General features: G+C 44.2%; 1 protein-coding gene across 1 annotated transcript in view; it reads right to left on the reverse strand.

Moving 5' to 3' along the window:
• LOC140409299 (putative pre-mRNA-splicing factor ATP-dependent RNA helicase DHX32) overlaps positions 1-10,989 on the reverse strand; it is a 133,618-nt gene extending 122,629 nt beyond the window's left edge. The window contains exons 1-3 of the mRNA XM_072497680.1: positions 10,505-10,989; positions 7,965-8,021; positions 5,551-5,906 (exon numbers count right to left, since the gene is read on the reverse strand). Of these exons, the coding sequence (XP_072353781.1) occupies positions 5,551-5,865 (315 nt within the window). The 5' untranslated portion in view covers positions 5,866-5,906; positions 7,965-8,021; positions 10,505-10,989. The remainder of the gene's footprint in view (positions 1-5,550; positions 5,907-7,964; positions 8,022-10,504) is intronic.
• Positions 10,990-19,602: the final 8,613 nt, after the last annotated feature.

Raw genomic sequence — 19,602 nt, forward strand, 5'->3', positions numbered from 1 at the left:
ACGATAGAACTAACATACATATTTAACTGTGGGTCTATCATAGAATTTACAGCGCAGAAGGAGGCCATTCGGCCCATTGAGTCTGCACCGGCTCTTGGAAAGAGCACTCTACCCAAGGTCAACACCTCCACCCTATCCCCAGAACCCAGTAACCCCACCCAACACTAAGGGCAATTTTGGACACTAAGGACAATTTATCATGGCCAATCCACCTAACCAGCACATCTTTGAACTGTGGGAGGAAACCGGAGCACCCGGAGGAAACCCACGCACACACGGGGGGAATGTGCAGACTACGCACAGACAGTGACCCAAGCCGGAATCGAACCTGGGACCCTGGAGCTGTGAAGCAATTGTGCTATCCACAATGCTACCGTGCTGCCCCTATCGACACTATACTGAACTGACTGGAGACTTGCATGGTGTTTGCACTGTGCTAGCTCGTGGACTCCTACTGTCTCAGAGAGTGGGAAATCTAGTGCCCTCTGGCTTTATAGTGGTGGTGTCCTGTCTGGTGATTGGCTGCACTGTGCTGTGTGCTTACTGGTCATCCTGTGTGTCAATCACTGCCTGTCTGCACTTCATTATATACATGCGTGGATATTATGACAGTGACCAGATGTGTAGATGAGGGAAATGCATTTGGCATCGTCTACTTCCACTTTAGAAAGGTTTTTGATAAGGTCCCACACGGGAGATTGTAAGAGCCCATGGGATCCACGGAAATTTGGCAAATTGAATCCAAAATTGGCTGAGTGGCAGGAAGCAGAGGGTGATGGTCGAGGGATGTTTTTCTGACTGTAAGCCTGTGTCCAATGGGGTCCCGCAAGGATCAGTGTTGAGGCCCTTGCTGTTTGTGGTTCACATAAATGATTTAGATATGAATGTAGGAAGGTTGAACAGTAAGTGTACGGATGATATGAAAATTGGTGGGGTGATAAACAGCGAGGATAGCCTTCAAATACAAAACGAAATAAATGGGATGGTCAGTGGCAAATGGAATTCAATCTGGATAAGTGTGAGGTGGTGCACTTGGGCAGGATAACAAGGCAAGGGAATACATGATAAATGGCAGGACTCTGGGAAGCACAGAGGATCAGAAGGATCTTGGTGTGCATTTATATTGGTCCTTTAAACTGGCACAGCAGGTGGAGCCAATGGTTAAGAAGGCATGTGGTATACTTGCCTTTATTTAAGAGCAGGGAGGTTATGCTGGAACTGTGTAAAACATTAGCTTATGCAAGAGTATTGTGTGCAGTTCTGGAATCCACATGATAGGAGGGATGTGATACATTGGGAAGGGTGCAGGGGAGATTTACTAAGAAGTTGCCTGGACTGAAGAGTTTTAGTTATGAAGAGGGATTGGGTAAGACTTGGGTTGTTTTCCTTGGAGCAGAGGAGATTGAGCGGGGAGGGGACATGATTGAGATGCATAAAATTCTGAGGGGTATAGTAGACAGGAACAAACTTTTCCCCTTGGTGGATGGGTCAATGACTAGGGGACATAGGGGCAGGAGCTTTAGAAGGGATGGGAGGAAAAACGTTTTTACCCAGACAGTGGTGGGTGTGTGGAACTCGCTGCCCGAAAGGTTGGTGGAGGCAGAGACCCTTATAACATTTAAGAAGTATTTAGATGTGCATTGTGATCCCAGGGCACACAAGGTTATGGGTCAAGTGCTGGAAAATGGGATTAGAATGGTTAGATGGTTGTTTTTGACCGGCGCAGACGCGATGGACTGAAGGGCCTTTTCCGTGCTGTATGACTCTATAAAATGATGATGATCTTTGGAATTCCCAATGCTAGAGGGTTGTGGATGCTCCATCACAGAGTGTATTTACGGCTGAGATGGGTTTTTTGTTCCCCTTGTATGAAGAGACATAGGAAGGGGAAAGAAAAGTGTAACTGAAGCCAAAGATCAGCCATGCTTACACTGAATGGCACAGCAGGCTTGATGGGCTGTAGTCTACTCCTGTTCCTATTTCCTAAAACTTAACTCGACCCAAGATACTTTGTGTTTTATCTTATCCTTTTAATTCAGCATTAAGCTTTGTCTGATTACGTTCTGTGACTTGCTTTAATTTCAAACAGAACAGAAGTGCCCTCTAATAGTCTCAAAAGATGTAATCATAGATGTACACAAGATCGAAACAGTATAAAAAATGCAAATGCACTTCAAATTCCAGGTGATCAAGAGGTTATAACTAGCAAAAGGTAAATTTAGATTGAAATCAAGAAGATTTTCACTCAATTGTCGATATCCACAAAGAAGCCGATATAAAAACACCCTGGAATTATTTAGAAAACAGTTTCATGCTCTAATGCAGGAAGAGAGAATAGTTGGAATTAATTAATGTAGCCAAATTTTACATATATAACCTTAGTTTATAAAATATATATCCACTAGCATATAAATATAAATGGCAACAACAGTCTCTCTGCTCAATGCACTCCATTTCTGTCACTGGCAATATTTGTGGAATAAGTGTTCTCAAAATTCTAATAATCTGTAATTTATCTGTGAATTTATTTGTAAACTTAACCTCGGTTAGGAGCACAGGAATTTCGCGACAAAGAACGAGTTGCATTTGGTTTGTCTTCTTCAATCCGAGAAGTCGCTTGATATAATGCAGCTCTTGACTAATCATAACAATTAATCTCTTATCAATTAGTCCACTACAGACTCAGACAAAAGGTGAGGAAAATCCAAGATTTGGGAACCATTAAGTGCATCACCTGCTGCATCCCAATCATTCTACACTTACCGCTTCATGTTAAAACTTGAATGTTAAACAATTGGGATTTAAATTTTAGTCTCTGTTCCAGACAGAGAACTGCAAATGTTGTTTCCACAAACCTTTTATGATATTCTCCAACAACACAAATACATATGAATTATAAATTAATAGATTAGATTAACACCATTTAAGGTCATGCTCTCAATTTCAGTATTTCCGATATGTGTCTCCACATTGGGATTAGCTCAAATTGGTCACTCTTTAAATATGTGCAGACTTCCATGCACTATTTTCCCTGGCAGACTAGTTTTACTTAAGCTGTAAACATGTCTATAAAAATTGATTACAAGTAATTTAACAAACCGAGCTCAATATTTTCATTGCCACGTGTCAACAAATAAACATTTGTCCTGTACTTCATGTGAGAGGAGATGGATAAGCCAACTACTGGAGGGGAAAAAAACTGGCAACTATATTTCATATCCTGAAATGTGACTTGCCTTGGCAACTAGTCAGAACATAGCTCAGCATATCGGGCGGGGTTGTTTTGGGCGACGGTTTTCCACCCTGTCATCAGAAGAGACAGCAGGGAACGCTTCCCCGCCAATACTGGTCGCCCCATAGCTATTTAATGCTCCAAAGAGCGTTACTTTGTTGGAGACGGGGTTTCTGCCCCTCACTCATGAGGAAGTCCCACCTCAGAGAGCTGCTCTGTAATATCGGCACCATCGGTGACTAAAACTGGAATTGTTCAGGTGTTTAGAAATTTGCTTGTTTGTCTAGCGTTTTTTGTTTTTAAATTTAGGATTATATTATTAGGAGAATATAGCATTATATTCATTGGAGTTCAGAAGAGTGAAAGGGGATCTCAGAAATTTATAAAATTCTAACATGATTAGATCGAGTAGATTCAGAAAAAATGGGGAGGGGGAGGAGGGAGGAGGAAGAGAGAGAGAGATCAGGGGAACTTGATGATCAGCCATAATCATAATAATGGCGGAGCAGGCTCGGAGGGCCGAATCGGCTCCTCCTACTTTTATTTTCTATGTATGTTTCTAAACTTGATAAATAAAACTTTCATCCTAGTGACCCAAGAGTTTTTTAAAAATTGGACAGTCTAAATATAGTTTCTGGTGGGTGCAGGTTTACAGTACAAATTGTCACACATTTTTCACGTTAATAATCTCACAAGCCAAAGAAAATCAGTACTGCTGATGAGAGAAACTGTACAGTTTAGTCATATTACAAGGCTTCCTCCTGTCTGGGGCTTGTTGCATGTTGGCAGAACAGACTTCGCATCTCTGTATTACGGACCCAGTAATGCTGCAAACTAACACGGACAGCCAAGAGTGGAAAGCATTCACTGCCTTGTCACCTTCCTGTCTGTCATGAAAAACCTCATGTCGCTGTCCCCTTGCTTCCTCACCCTATCCCATTCATGCGGACGATCAATTTGCAAAACAAGCAGGACGTGTCTTTATCCAGAAAGGACAAGGAAATTTAAAATTATTGCTGTTGTTCGATTCCCATACATTAATGAACACAAAATTCACAGGGAAGGAAAAACATATTACTCATAATAAGAAATTGAAACGCTAAGTCATTGAGAAGTCAAAGGACTCTGCACTCCATCCTTAGGTGTCACCTTTGTCTCACTGTTAGCACTCTCACTGTTAGAAGATTGTGGCTTCAAATCTCACCTCAGAGACCAGAGCACAAAATCTAGACTGACATTCCAGTGCATCCTGAGGTGAGATCCCATAAGATGTATCATCCTTTCGATGAGACATTAAACCAAAGCCCCAAATGCCCTCTCAAGATAGACATAAAAGATTCCCTGAAGTAATGGAAAGTGTTCTCTGGTGTCCAGGGCAATATTTACTCCTCAACCAACATCAATACAATAGATGTGCTGATCACTTACCTCATTGCTAGCTGTGGGAGGTTGCAATATGCAAACTGGCTGCTACATTTCCTACATTACACCAGTGACTACGCTTCAAAAATATTTCATTTGCAGTAAAGCACTTTGTGATACTGTGAGGTTCTGAAAGACACTCCAGAAAAGCAAGTTTGTTCTTTGCTCAAGATGGTGCGGACGGGGGCAAAGATATGGTGAAAGAAGACTCTTAATTTAGTTTATGAAGGTGTGGGGGTGGCAAGATAGAGGTTTTCAAAATTGATAAGCAGCAATAGCATCCAGCATTCCCAGGTCACAGTACAATACAGTATAACTGAACCAAATATTACTTTTTTGACAGGGGTTCTGTTAGATAAAAGTTATCCCTCTCTTCTGCAACTGACTAAACCCCTATGCTCTTTAATCAATATTGACTCCCAGCTGAGCAATGTCTCAATTTAAACATACTCATCCTTGATTTCAAATCCTGCCATGGCTTCACCCTATTTCTGCAACCTCCTCCAGGCCCAAAGCATCTCTGAGATATTGTTGCACCTCCAATTGTAGCCTCAGTGCATTGGACTTTCAGGCACAATTGAAATACCTGGACTCTCAAAAAAAGTATTAGGACTATCAACAGAACTGTATGCCACCAAAAATCACTGCTTTCAATAGAGAACAAGAACAAAACGTTTTGGTTCATGACCATGTAATTTCTTCAGATTGTCAGGTTGAAACTAACAGGCTAGTTATAGGCATGTCATACAGGAAGAGGTGTAATAATCAAGTCTACACTGTGTTAATCCAGAAATCACATTCATGTAACTAAGAATAAAGTTGGACATTTTTAACTTAATAATTTGGTTTCAATGCATCACCCATGATAAGAGTAAACTCCTCAGTTTAGCACTAACCTGAGTACTTTTACCACATCCCAGTTTTCCAGATACCAGTACCACATTATTGTTGACAAGGCTCTCCATGAAGTGGTACTTGGTATTCCAGACCGGCAAAGCTTTTCTCCGTTTTAGTAGCTCGTAGTACCGTGAGGAAAAAGGTAATCCGTCAAAAGGATTGACTTCCAGATCACCACTATCACAACTCAAGCCCTCGCCTTCATCATCGTCCAACTCGGAATTATAACCATTCAGTTTTAAGGAGGAGTCGGAGATGGAGTCAGCGGCTGGCCCACTGCCATTAGCCTCGTTGTTCATCCTGCTAGTGTCCATTTTGCTAAGTCACCTTTAGAATCCAAATGCTATTTTCAAAGCTGCAGAGAACAGAGATCATGAATTAAAGACAGCCAGCAGAAGTGACACAGTATATAACAGCCGTGTAACGAGAGCTCACACTTACACTTTCCTAATCTCAACTGTGGCCTCCAAACTAGGCATGATCAACCAATAAGAGAAAACATCAAAAAGAGGATCAGCAAAGCTCGCTCAGATTCCCTCAGTTGACAACTCCATCTGTCGCCTTTTTATCCAGTGATATCGGCAAATCACCTACCTGTTCTCTCAGCCGGGGGTTAATTCGGCAATGGTTCAGAATTTATTGAGGCAGTTTATAAATTCAAGTTATTTTCTCCTTTTCTCTTTCTAAAAATCAAGTCTAGAACAAATAGAAGTTGGGATTCAGATCAAATTCCAGCACAGTTAAGTCAGGTGATTTTTGTTTCATAAGATCATGAGAAATAGGAGAAGGCCATTCAGTCGTTCCCGTCTACACTGGGTTTGTTTCGGTTTATGACAAGAACGAATAGAAATAAAGTAAAGCAGCAGGTAGTATAACCTTGGACTCATGAGATATATACATTCCTGTCTTGTCAGGGAACTGGTACAATACTAAGCTGCCAGTAAAGAGGTTTCATAAAGAAACATGACTCATTGTAGTAACGAATTTAAGAAATTTTGGTTCTGATTTTCTCCTGACCTTATTTAAGTAACAAGTGCCACTATAAGACCATAAGACATAGGAGCAGAATTAGGCCACTCGGCCCATCGAGTCTGCTCCGCCATTCAATCATGGCTGATATTTTTCTCATCAATTCTCCTCTCTTCTCCCCATAATCTCTGATCCCCTTATTGATCAAGAACCTATCTATCTCTGTCTTAAAGACACTCAGTGATTTGGCCTCCACAGCCTTCTGCAGCAAAGAGTTCCACAGATTCGCCACCTCTGGCTGAAGAAATTCCTCGTCATCTCTGTTTTAAAGGATCGTCCCTTCAGTCTGAGATTGTGTCCTCTGCGTCTAGTTTTATAGCCACATAAGGGTAAAATTTATACTCTCCCTGAATAATTGAATAAAGGAAAATATTGTTCACCTCCAATAAAGTGCAATTAAAGATGGGCAATAAATTCTGGCCGAGCATCTCGTAAATTCACAATATTCAGCAGTGGGAAACTATGAATGAGCATTTTTGCAGGCTGCCTGATGGAAACAGGTGCATATTCCAGAAAGAAGTGCACCAGCCATTTTGTTCTTGATGGTTGACTGCTAAGTTTGTCTATTTTCTTAGCACCAAATGCCACATGGTTGCTGCCTCAAAGCATAGAACATAGAACATAAAGCAGATGCATTCCCTGATGGAATTCCCACTGTCAAACCCCAAATTGCCCCACAGCCAATTAAATACTTTCTAAGCACAAGAAACAAGGCAGCCAATTTGTAAACGGAATTCCACAAACAGCAGTTGTAAATGACCACCTCTATTCTAATGTTGCTGTTGCCAGTTATTTAGATAAATTGGACAATTATACAAGAGCCTGCAGCCTCGGCTGAGATAATGGTAAATCTTGAGGAGAGAGGTTAACCAGCTAATTGGTAGACAAAATTCTTGTCAGAGCCACTTGTGAATATATTTGTCATAGCTCAGCAATGACAAAAACAATTGTACATTTTATATTGCATGTTTGGAATGCTTTTGAGCTTCGATCAGAAGTGCAGAAATAAGAACAATGCAAAGGTTTCCAGAAGATATGTGGCCACGCACCTCACAAATCCAAGAATAACTCACTTCTTAACCACATGGACCAGGGTCATAACAAGGTCAAACTTAACTCAATCATATTGGGAAGAACATAAGAAATTGGAGCAGGAATAGACCTTCCAGCCCATAAAGCTTACTCTGCTATCCGGTATGATCATGGTTGATCTTCTGCCTCAACTCCACATTCCTGCCAGCTTCCCATAGCCCCCGATTCCCTACGACACCAAAGATCTGTCTATCTCAGCCTTAAATTTATTCAACTACAAAATACCTGCAACCCTTTGGCGTAGGGAATTCCAAAGATTCACAACACTTTGAGCGAAGAAACTTTATCTTACCTCAGGTCTAAATGATTGGTCTTTATCCCGAGGCTGAACCCCAGCTAGGGAAAACTTCTGAGTAAGGAAAAAAAACTAACATAAATACTAATTCACACAAGTTACATTTAACCTAGAATTAATTTTTAATTTTGAGGTATTGCAGTAATATTTTTTACGTGCCCATGAGAGTAATTCACTATAAGCACTTTGAGATATGATAAGAGGCTTTATGATACAAAGTTATTTTTCAGCCAAGTGACTTGTTCTAAGACTTTATATCCCAGTGCAGATCAAAGTACTTTCTCTAGCCACAACCCTGCACAACGTGTAAGTGGATTGCTGGGTGTTTCGCATTCATCGATCAGCTGCACTGTAGAAAATCATCAAGGCTTCTTCAACAGCACTTTCCAAACATGCAACCACTATTGCCTGGAAGGACAAGGACAGCAGGTGCATACGAACATCACCACCGACAAGTTCTCCTCTGTCCTGACTTGAAACAATATTGTGGTTCTTTCACTGCCACTGGACCAAAAACTCCCAGAACTCCATCCCTACCAGCATTGTGGGTTTCCTACACTATGTGGGACTGCAGCAGTTCAAGAAAGTTGCACACCACCACCTTCTGAAGGGCAATTAGAGATGGCCTGGTCAGCAATGCAAACATCCCGCTACTGTTTACAAAACTATATTCGTCTGGAGACTTCACTGAAATCTTGTGACAAATTATATCCATTAAAAAAATAAAGTACTCATTTATATACAATGTACTTTTTAAAACAAAATTTGCATTCAACCCCGAAAATACATTTCACAATATCCAAATTGTTTAATATTGCCGGTACTTTTAGAGAATGCTCCACAATTGCCAGACAAAATAAAATGAATTGGCTTTTGAAAATTTAGAAAGTGGAAGGGCTGCTGTGCAGGAGGTGCTTTTGAACTGGAACAGCCTTGCATCACCCTTCACGACATGTGTGACCCAATGAGAGTTTGTAACAAATTTTGCACCATTGCATCACTCACTGCACGGGCTAACCTTTCATAGCTATTTTTGTAAAAAAAGGAAAGCACATTATTTTGCTGAACAGAGTGTCCCTCATTAAGGACTCCATGGCATGGTGTTCCCATAGGAACACAAAACATAGAGCAATAAAAACTCAGCCCACTAAGCTTATTCCATCCACATGCAATGTTGCAAAAATGGACATCTAATGACCCTCATGTGGTTGATTTAAATTTTCAACGCGTTCCCCATTTAAAATTCCTGATCCGTTAAATATTAAATCACAAAGCTTCATGCTCAGAATAGATTTGTATTTCAACAAAACTTCTCCCAAAAGCCAGAATCTTGAGTGCAAATCAAGGCTAACATTTCAGTGCAGTACTGGGGAGACACTGCAGCAGCGCAGGTGCCACCTTTCAGAAGAGACGTAGACCAAAGCCACGTCTGCCTCCTCCGGTGCCATGAAAATAGCCATTCCCCGATTTCAATGAAGAGCCAGGGAGTTTCCCCCGGTGTCTCTGTCCAATAATTATCCCTCAAACGACATCACTATAAACAGGTTATCTGGTTATTAATGCATGGCTTACTTGCTCAAATTGGCTGCTACATTTCCTACATGTGACTGCACTTCTAAAAAGTACTTTGAGGAGTCTGGAGGGTTAGGAAAGGCAAAAGGTGTCTTTAATAATAATAATCTTTATTGTCACATGTAGGCTTACATTAACACTGTAATGAAGTTACTGTGAAAATCCCCTATTCGCCACACTCTGGCGCCTGTTTGGGTACACAGGAGGGAGAATTCAGAATGTCCAAATTACATAATAGCACGTCTTTCGGGACTTGTGGGGAGGACACCCACGCAGACAGGGGGAGAATGTGCAAACTCCGCACAGTGACCCAAGCCGGGAATCGAACCTGGGATCCTGGCGCTGTGAAGCCATAGTGCTACTGTGCTGCCCGTAGTTTGTGAATCTTTGGAGTTCAGGTTGCTCAGACGTTGAGTACACTCAAGGCTGCGGTCAATAGTGTTTTGGATACTAAGGGAATCAACGAATAAGGAAATCAGAGTTGAGATAGAAGATCAGCCATGATCGCAATGAGTGACGGAGGAGGCTCAAAGGGCGGGCCAGAGGGGCTTCCCTTTGCTCCTTTTTCTCGACTCCTGTTCAAGGCAAGCTCTTGATTCCCTACAATGGCGGCCACACCCTCAAAAGCAACGTCAATGTACCGTTAAAGCACTTTGGGATGGACCGAGGGGGTGGCGGTAGATGATAAAGAATTGCAGGTCCTGGTCTCCCTTTCCTGCCCTACCTACGGATCGATCCTCACCTTGGGAACGTGAAACTGATCACCAGGTCCCAGTTCCTGATACAAATACACAGACACACCTAGCTTCAAAATCAATTAAATACCAGATCATTAAAAAGGAAAATCACCGTAAAGAAGAAAAAAAACATGTATTTCCATATTAATACATTATATTACATATGTAATTCTTTAAAATGCAAATATAAAAAGCTGTCAGCATTGAGCTGCCAAGCAACAGTCTCACCTGTTCCTGCCTCTCAAACAGCAGATTCCAGGGACAATATTTCCTCCCTTCACCTCTCTCTGGTTGATTTGTTTTAAATTGTAAATCAATTCTTAAAACAGTTTTTGTATAAATATAAAAATATTAATATTTAAAAACCCTGAGATGGGATTCCACCCTCAACTCACTAAATATGGTTTAAATTCCAGTTGAACCGAACAAACGGAATAATTACATTGTAATAATTATTAATAATGATTTAAAATATTTATCCCTCATTGCCCAGGAATTATGTTGTTTTATTTCCTATGTCTCCGCTCTGGGTTCCTGTCTTTTTCTTCCCCCACTTCTTCTTCTTCTCTCGGTGCTGTCCGTTTCACTTCACTATTTTCTATCTTTTCTTTGGTTTTAATTTATTATTTTTCATTCTTTGCGTAATTTAAACTTGATCCCAAATCAACGGCCCACACCCGCGCGGCAGAGGCGGCGGCGGCAGGAGCGCCATGTTGGAAGTAAAGGGGCAAAGTGGGCGGGGCGGCCTTGTGCGCCGACAGGAAATCAGGTTAAAGGGGAAGGGTGGGCAGCTAGATGGTGAACATGTGTCAGTGTACAAGGGAGTCAGGTTAAATAGGGTGAGGGCTGGATTATGTTTGTGTGTCAGTGTACATGGAATCAGGTGAAAGGGAAAGGTGCTGGATTGTGTATGTGTCAGTATACAGGGAATCAGGTTAAGGAGAAGGTGCTGGATTGTGTGTGTCAGTATACAGGGAATCAGGTTAAATGAGTGGGTGCTGGATAGTGTATGTGTCAGTGTACAGGGAATCAGGTTAAAGGAGGAGATGGGGCTGGATTGTGTATGTGTCAGTGTACAGGGAATCAGGTTAAAGGAGGAGATGGGGCTGGATTGTGTATGTGTCATTATACAGGGAATCAGGTTGAGGAGAAGGTGCTAGATAGTGCATGTGTCAGTGTACAGGGAATCAGGTTAAAGGAGGAGATGGGGCTGGATTGTGTATGTGTCAGTGTACAGGGAATCAGGTTAAAGGAGGAGATGGGGCTGGATTGTGTATGTGTCAGTATACAGGGAATCAGGGTAAAGGAGGAGGTGCTGGATAATGTATGTGTCAGTATACAGGGAATCAGGTTAAAGGAGGAGGTGCTGGATTGTGTATGTGTCAGTATACAGGGAATCAGGTTAAAGGAGGAGATGGGGCTGGATTGTGTATGTGTCAGTGTACAGGGAATCAGGTTAAAGGAGGAGATGGGGCTGGATTGTGTATGTGTCAGTATACAGGGAATCAGGTTAAGGAGGAGGTGCTGGATTGTGTATGTGTCAGTGCACAGGGAATCAGGTTAAGGAGGAGATGGGGCTGGATTGTGTATGTGTCAGTATACAGGGAATCAGGGTAAAGGAGGAGGTGCTGGATTGTGTATGTGTCAGTATACAGGGAATCAGGTTAAAGGAGGAGGTGCTGGATTGTGTATGTGTCAGTATACAGGGAATAAGGTTAAAGGAGGAGATGGGGCTGGATTGTGTATGTGTCAGTGTACAGGGAATCAGGTTAAAGGAGGAGATGGGGCTGGATTGTGTATGTGTCAGTATACAGGGAATCAGGTTAAGGAGGAGGTGCTGGATTGTGTATGTGTCAGTGCACAGGGAATCAGGTTAAGGAGGAGGTGCTGAATTGTGTATCTGTCAGTGCACAGGGAATCAGGTTAAGGAGGAGGTGCTGGATAATGTATGTGTCAGTATACAGGGAATCAGGTTAAGGAGGAGGTGCTGGATTGTGTATGTGTCAGTATACAGGGAATAAGGTTAAAGGAGGAGATGGGGCTGGATTTTGTATGTGTCAGTGTACAGGGAATCAGGTTAAAGGAGGAGGTGCTGGATTGTGTATGTGTCAGTATACAGGGAATCAGGTTAAGGAGGAGGTGCTGGATTGTGTATGTGTCAGTATACAGGGAATCAGGTTAAGGAGGAGGTGCTGGATTGTGTATGTGTCCGTGCACAGGGAATCAGGTTAAAGGAGTAGGTGCTGGATTGTGTATGTGTCAGTGCACAGGGAATCAGGTTAAGGAGGAGGTGCTGGATTGTGTATGTGTCAATGCACAGGGAATCAGGTTAAGGAGGAGGTGCTGAATTGTGTATGTGTCAGTATACAGGGAATCAGGTTAAAGGAGGAGGTGCTGGATTGTGTATGTGTCAGTGCACAGGGAATCAGGTGAAAGGGGAAGGTGCTGGATTGTGTATGTGTCAGTATACAGGGAATTAGGTTAAGGAGGAGGTGCTGGATTGTGTATGTGTCAGTGCACAGGGAATCAGGTGAAAGGGGAAGGTGCTGGATTGTGTATGTGTCAGTATACAGGGAATCAGGTTAAAGGAGGAGATGGGGCTGGATTATGTATGTGTCAGTGCACAGGGAATCAGGTTAAGGAGGAGGTGCTGGATTGTGTATGTGTCAGTGCACAGGGAATCAGGTTAAGGAGGAGGTGCTGAATTGTGTATGTGTCAGTATACAGGGAATCAGGTTAAAGGAGGAGGTGCTGGATTGTGTATGTGTCAGTGCACAGGGAATCAGGTTAAGGAGGAGGTGCTGAATTGTGTATGTGTCAGTGCACAGGGAATCAGGTTAAGGAGGAGGTGCTGGATTGTGTATGTGTCAGTGCACAGGGAATCAGGTTAAGGAGGAGGTGCTGGATTGTGTATGTGTCAGTGCACAGGGAATCAGGTTAAGGAGGAGGTGCTGAATTGTGTATGTGTCAGTATACAGGGAATCAGGTTAAAGGAGGAGGTGCTGGATTGTGTATGTGTCAGTGCACAGGGAATCAGGTGAAAGGGGAAGGTGCTGGATTGTGTATGTGTCAGTATACAGGGAATCAGGTTAAAGGAGGAGATGGGGCTGGATTATGTATGTGTCAGTGCACAGGGAATCAGGTTAAGGAGGAGGTGCTGAATTGTGTATGTGTCAGTATACAGGGAATCAGGTTAAAGGAGGAGGTGCTGGATTGTGTATGTGTCAGTGCACAGGGAATCAGGTGAAAGGGGAAGGTGCTGGATTGTGTATGTGTCAGTATACAGGGAATCAGGTTAAGGCGGAGGTGCTGGATTGTGTATGTGTCAGTGCACAGGGAATCAGGTTAAAGGAGGAGATGGGGCTGGATTGTGCATGTGTCAGTGCACAGGGAATCAGGTTAAGGAGGAGATGGGGCTGGATTGTGTATGTGTCAGTGCACAGGGAATCAGGTTAAAGGAGGAGATGGGGCTGGATTGTGTATGTGTCAGTGCACAGCGAATCAGGTTAAAGGAGGAGATGGGGCTGGATTGTGTATGTGTCAGTGCACAGGGAATCAGGTTAAAGAAGGAGATGGGGCTGGATTGTGTATGTGTCAGTGTACAGGGAATCAGGTGAAAGGGGAAGGTGCTGGATTGTGTATGTGTCAGTATACAGGGAATCAGGTTAAGGAGGAGGTGCTGGATTGTGTATGTGTCAGTATACAGGGAATCAGGTTAAGGAGGAGGTGCTGGATTGTGTATGTGTCAGTATACAGGGAATCAGGTTAAGGAGGAGATGCTGGATTATGTATGTGTCAGTGCACAGGGAATCAGGTTAAAGGAGGAGATGGGGCTGGATTATGTATGTGTCAGTGCACAGGGAATCAGGTTAAGGAGGAGGTGCTGGATTGTGTATGTGTCAGTGCACAGGGAATCAGGTTAAGGAGGAGGTGCTGGATTGTGTATGTGTCAGTATACAGGGAATTAGGTTAAGGAGGAGGTGCTGGATTGTGTATGTGTCAGTGCACAGGGAATCAGGTTAAGGAGGAGGTGCTGGATTGTGTATGTGTCAGTGCACAGGGAATCAGGTTAAGGAGGAGGTGCTGGATTGTGTATGTGTCAGTGCACAGGGAATCAGGTTAAGGAGGAGGTGCTGGATTGTGTATGTGTCAGTGTACAGGGAATCAGGTTAAGGCGGAGGTGCTGGATTGTGTGTGTGTCAGTGTACAGGGAATCAGGTTAAAGGAGGAGATGCTGAATTGTGTATGTGTCAGTGTACAGGGAATCAGGTTAAGGAGGAGGTGCTGGATTGTGTATGTGTCAGTGTACAGGGAATCAGGTTAAGGCGGAGGTGCTGGATTGTGTGTGTGTCAGTGTACAGGGAATTAGGTTAAGGAGGAGGTGCTGGATTGTGTATGTGTCAGTATACAGGGAATCAGGTTAAGGCGGAGGTGCTGGATTGTGTATGTGTCAGTGCACAGGGAATCAGGTTAAGGAGGAGATGGGGCTGGATTATGTATGTGTCAGTGCACAGGGAATCAGGTTAAGGAGGAGGTGCTGGATTGTGTATGTGTCAGTGCACAGGGAATCAGGTTAAAGGAGGAGATGCTGGATTGTGTATGTGTCAGTATACAGGGAATCAGGTTAAGGAGGAGGTGCTGGATTGTGTATGTGTCAGTGTACAGGGAATCAGGTTAAGGAGGAGGTGCTGGATTGTGTATGTGTCAGTGTACAGGGAATCAGGTTAAAGGAGGAGATGGGGCTGGATTGTGTATGTGTCAGTGTACAGGGAATCAGGTTAAAGGAGGAGATGGGGCTGGATTCTGTATGTGTCAGTGCACAGGGAATCAGGTGAAAGGAGGAGATGCTGGATTGTGTATGTGTCAGTGCACAGGGAATCAGGTTAAGGAAGAGGTGCTGAATTGTGTATGTGTCAGTGTACAGGGAATCAGGTTAAAGGAGGAGATGCTGGATTGTGTATGTGTCAGTGCACAGGGAATCAGGTTAAGGAAGAGGTGCTGAATTGTGTATGTGTCAGTGCACAGGGAATCAGGTTAAAGGAGTAGATGGGGCTGGATTGTGTATGTGTCAGTGCACAGGGAATCAGGTGAAAGGGGAAGGTGCTGGATTGTGTATGTGTCAGTATACAGGGAATCAGGTTAAGGAGGAGATGCTGGATTGTGTATGTGTCAGTGCACAGGGAATCAGGTTAAGGAGGAGGTGCTGAATTGTGTATGTGTCAGTGCACAGGGAATCAGGTTAAGGAGGAGGTGCTGGATTGTGTATGTGTCAGTGCACAGGGAATCAGGTTAAGGAGGAGGTGCTGGATTGTGTATGTGTCAGTGCACAGGGAATCAGGTTAAGGAGGAGGTGCTGGATTGTGTATGTGTCAGTATACAGGGAATCAGGTTAAAGGAGGAGGTGCTGGATTGTGTATGTGTCAGTGCACAGGGAATCAGGTGAAAGGGGAAGGTGCTGGATTGTGTATGTGTCAGTATACAGGGAATCAGGTTAAAGGAGGAGATGGGGCTGGATTATGTATGTGTCAGTGCACAGGGAATCAGGTTAAGGAGGAGGTGCTGAATTGTGTATGTGTCAGTATACAGGGAATCAGGTTAAAGGAGGAGGTGCTGGATTGTGTATGTGTCAGTGCACAGGGAATCAGGTGAAAGGGGAAGGTGCTGGATTGTGTATGTGTCAGTATACAGGGAATCAGGTTAAGGCGGAGGTGCTGGATTGTGTATGTGTCAGTGCACAGGGAATCAGGTTAAAGGAGGAGATGGGGCTGGATTGTGCATGTGTCAGTGCACAGGGAATCAGGTTAAGGAGGAGATGGGGCTGGATTGTGTATGTGTCAGTGCACAGGGAATCAGGTTAAAGGAGGAGATGGGGCTGGATTGTGTATGTGTCAGTGCACAGGGAATCAGGTTAAAGGAGGAGATGGGGCTGGATTGTGTATGTGTCAGTGCACAGCGAATCAGGTTAAAGGAGGAGATGGGGCTGGATTGTGTATGTGTCAGTGCACAGGGAATCAGGTTAAAGAAGGAGATGGGGCTGGATTGTGTATGTGTCAGTGTACAGGGAATCAGGTGAAAGGGGAAGGTGCTGGATTGTGTATGTGTCAGTATACAGGGAATCAGGTTAAGGAGGAGGTGCTGGATTGTGTATGTGTCAGTATACAGGGAATCAGGTTAAGGAGGAGGTGCTGGATTGTGTATGTGTCAGTATACAGGGAATCAGGTTAAGGAGGAGATGCTGGATTATGTATGTGTCAGTGCACAGGGAATCAGGTTAAAGGAGGAGATGGGGCTGGATTATGTATGTGTCAGTGCACAGGGAATCAGGTTAAGGAGGAGGTGCTGGATTGTGTATGTGTCAGTGCACAGGGAATCAGGTTAAGGAGGAGGTGCTGGATTGTGTATGTGTCAGTATACAGGGAATTAGGTTAAGGAGGAGGTGCTGGATTGTGTATGTGTCAGTGCACAGGGAATCAGGTTAAGGAGGAGGTGCTGGATTGTGTATGTGTCAGTGCACAGGGAATCAGGTTAAGGAGGAGGTGCTGGATTGTGTATGTGTCAGTGCACAGGGAATCAGGTTAAGGAGGAGGTGCTGGATTGTGTATGTGTCAGTGCACAGGGAATCAGGTTAAGGAGGAGGTGCTGGATTGTGTATGTGTCAGTGTACAGGGAATCAGGTTAAGGCGGAGGTGCTGGATTGTGTGTGTGTCAGTGTACAGGGAATCAGGTTAAAGGAGGAGATGCTGAATTGTGTATGTGTCAGTGTACAGGGAATCAGGTTAAGGAGGAGGTGCTGGATTGTGTATGTGTCAGTGTACAGGGAATCAGGTTAAGGCGGAGGTGCTGGATTGTGTGTGTGTCAGTGTACAGGGAATTAGGTTAAGGAGGAGGTGCTGGATTGTGTATGTGTCAGTATACAGGGAATCAGGTTAAGGCGGAGGTGCTGGATTGTGTATGTGTCAGTGCACAGGGTATCAGGTTAAGGAGGAGATGGGGCTGGATTATGTATGTGTCAGTGCACAGGGAATCAGGTTAAGGAGGAGGTGCTGGATTGTGTATGTGTCAGTGCACAGGGAATCAGGTTAAAGGAGGAGATGCTGGATTGTGTATGTGTCAGTATACAGGGAATCAGGTTAAGGAGGAGGTGCTGGATTGTGTATGTGTCAGTGTACAGGGAATCAGGTTAAGGAGGAGGTGCTGGATTGTGTATGTGTCAGTGTACAGGGAATCAGGTTAAAGGAGGAGATGGGGCTGGATTGTGTATGTGTCAGTGTACAGGGAATCAGGTTAAAGGAGGAGATGGGGCTGGATTCTGTATGTGTCAGTGCACAGGGAATCAGGTGAAAGGAGGAGATGCTGGATTGTGTATGTGTCAGTGCACAGGGAATCAGGTTAAGGAAGAGGTGCTGAATTGTGTATGTGTCAGTGTACAGGGAATCAGGTTAAAGGAGGAGATGCTGGATTGTGTATGTGTCAGTGCACAGGGAATCAGGTTAAGGAAGAGGTGCTGAATTGTGTATGTGTCAGTGCACAGGGAATCAGGTTAAAGGAGTAGATGGGGCTGGATTGTGTATGTGTCAGTGCACAGGGAATCAGGTGAAAGGGGAAGGTGCTGGATTGTGTATGTGTCAGTATACAGGGAATCAGGTTAAGGAGGAGATGCTGGATTGTGTATGTGTCAGTGCACAGGGAATCAGGTTATGTAGGAGGTGCTGAATTGTGTATCTGTCAGTGCACAGGGAACCAGTTTAAGGAGGAGGTGCTGGATTGTGTATGTGTCAGTGTACAGGGAATCAGGTTAAGGAGGAGGTGCTGGATTGTGTATGTGTCAGTGCACAGGGAACCAGTTTAAGGAGGAGGTGCTGGATTGTGTATGTGTCAGTGTACAGGGAATCAGGTTAAGGAGGAGGTGCTGGATTGTGTATGTGTCAGTGCACAGGGAACCAGTTTAAGGAGGAGGTGCTGGATTGTGTATGTGTCAGTGCACAGGGAATCAGGTTAAAGGAGGAGGTGCTGGATTGTGTATGTGTCAGTGCACAGGGAACCAGTTTAAGGAGGAGGTGCTGGATTGTGTATGTGTCAGTGCACAGGGAATCAGGTTAAGGAGGAGGTGCTGGATTGTGTATGTGTCAGTGTACAGGGAATCAGGTTAAGGAGGAGGTGCTGGATTGTGTATGTGTCAGTGCACAGGGAATCAGGTTAAGGAGGAGGTGCTGGATTGTGTATGTGTCAGTGCGCAGGGAACCAGTTTAAGGAGGAGGTGCTGGATTGTGTATGTGTCAGTATACAGGGAATCAGGTTAAGGAGGAGATGGGGCTGGATTGTGTATGTGTCAGTGCACAGGGAATCAGGTTAAGGAGGAGATGGGGCTGGATTGTGTATGTGTCGGTGTACAGGGAATCAGGTTAAGGAGGAGGTGCTGGATTGTGTATGTGTCAGTATACAGGGAATCAGGTTAAGGAGGAGGTGCTGGATTGTGTACGTGTCAGTGTACAGGGAATCAGGTTAAAGGAGAAGGTGCTGGATTGTGTATGTGTCAGTGCACAGGGAATCAGGTTAAAGGAGCAGATGGGGCTGGATTGTGTACGTGTCAGTGTACAGGGAATCAGGTTAAAGGGGAAGGTGCTGGATTGTGTATGTGTCAGTATACAGGGAATCAGGTTAAGGAGGAGGTGCTGGATTGTGTATGTGTCAGTGCACAGGGAATCAGGTTAAAGGAGGAGATGGGGCTGGATTATGTATGTGTCAGTGCACAGGGAATCAGGTTAAAGGAGGAGATGCTGGATTGTGTATGTGTCAGTGTACAGGGAATCAGGTTAAGGAGGAGGTGCTGGATTGTGTATGTGTCAGTGTACAGGGAATCAGGTTAAGGAAGAGGTGCTGGATTGTGTATGTGTCAGTGTACAGGGAATCAGGTTAAAGGAGGAGATGGGGCTGGATTGTGTATGAGTCAGTATACAGGGAATCAGGTTAAAGGAGGAGATGGGGCTGGATTGTGTATGTGTCAGTATACAGGGAATCAGGTTAAAGGAGGAGATGGGGCTGGATTGTGTATGTGTCAGTGCACAGGGAATCAGGTTAAGGAGGAGGTGCTGGATTGTGTATGTGTCAGTGCACAGGGAACCAGTTTAAGGAGGAGGTGCTGGATTGTGTATGTGTCAGTGTACAGGGAATCAGGTTAAGGAGGAGGTGCTGGATTGTGTATGTGTCAGTGCACAGGGAATCAGGTTAAGGAGGAGGTGCTGGATTGTGTATGTGTCAGTGCGCAGGGAACCAGTTTAAGGAGGAGGTGCTGGATTGTGTATGTGTCAGTATACAGGGAATCAGGT

This window comes from Scyliorhinus torazame, chromosome 3 (assembly GCF_047496885.1).
Source record: "Scyliorhinus torazame isolate Kashiwa2021f chromosome 3, sScyTor2.1, whole genome shotgun sequence".
NCBI classification, from domain to species: Eukaryota; Metazoa; Chordata; class Chondrichthyes; order Carcharhiniformes; family Scyliorhinidae; genus Scyliorhinus; species Scyliorhinus torazame.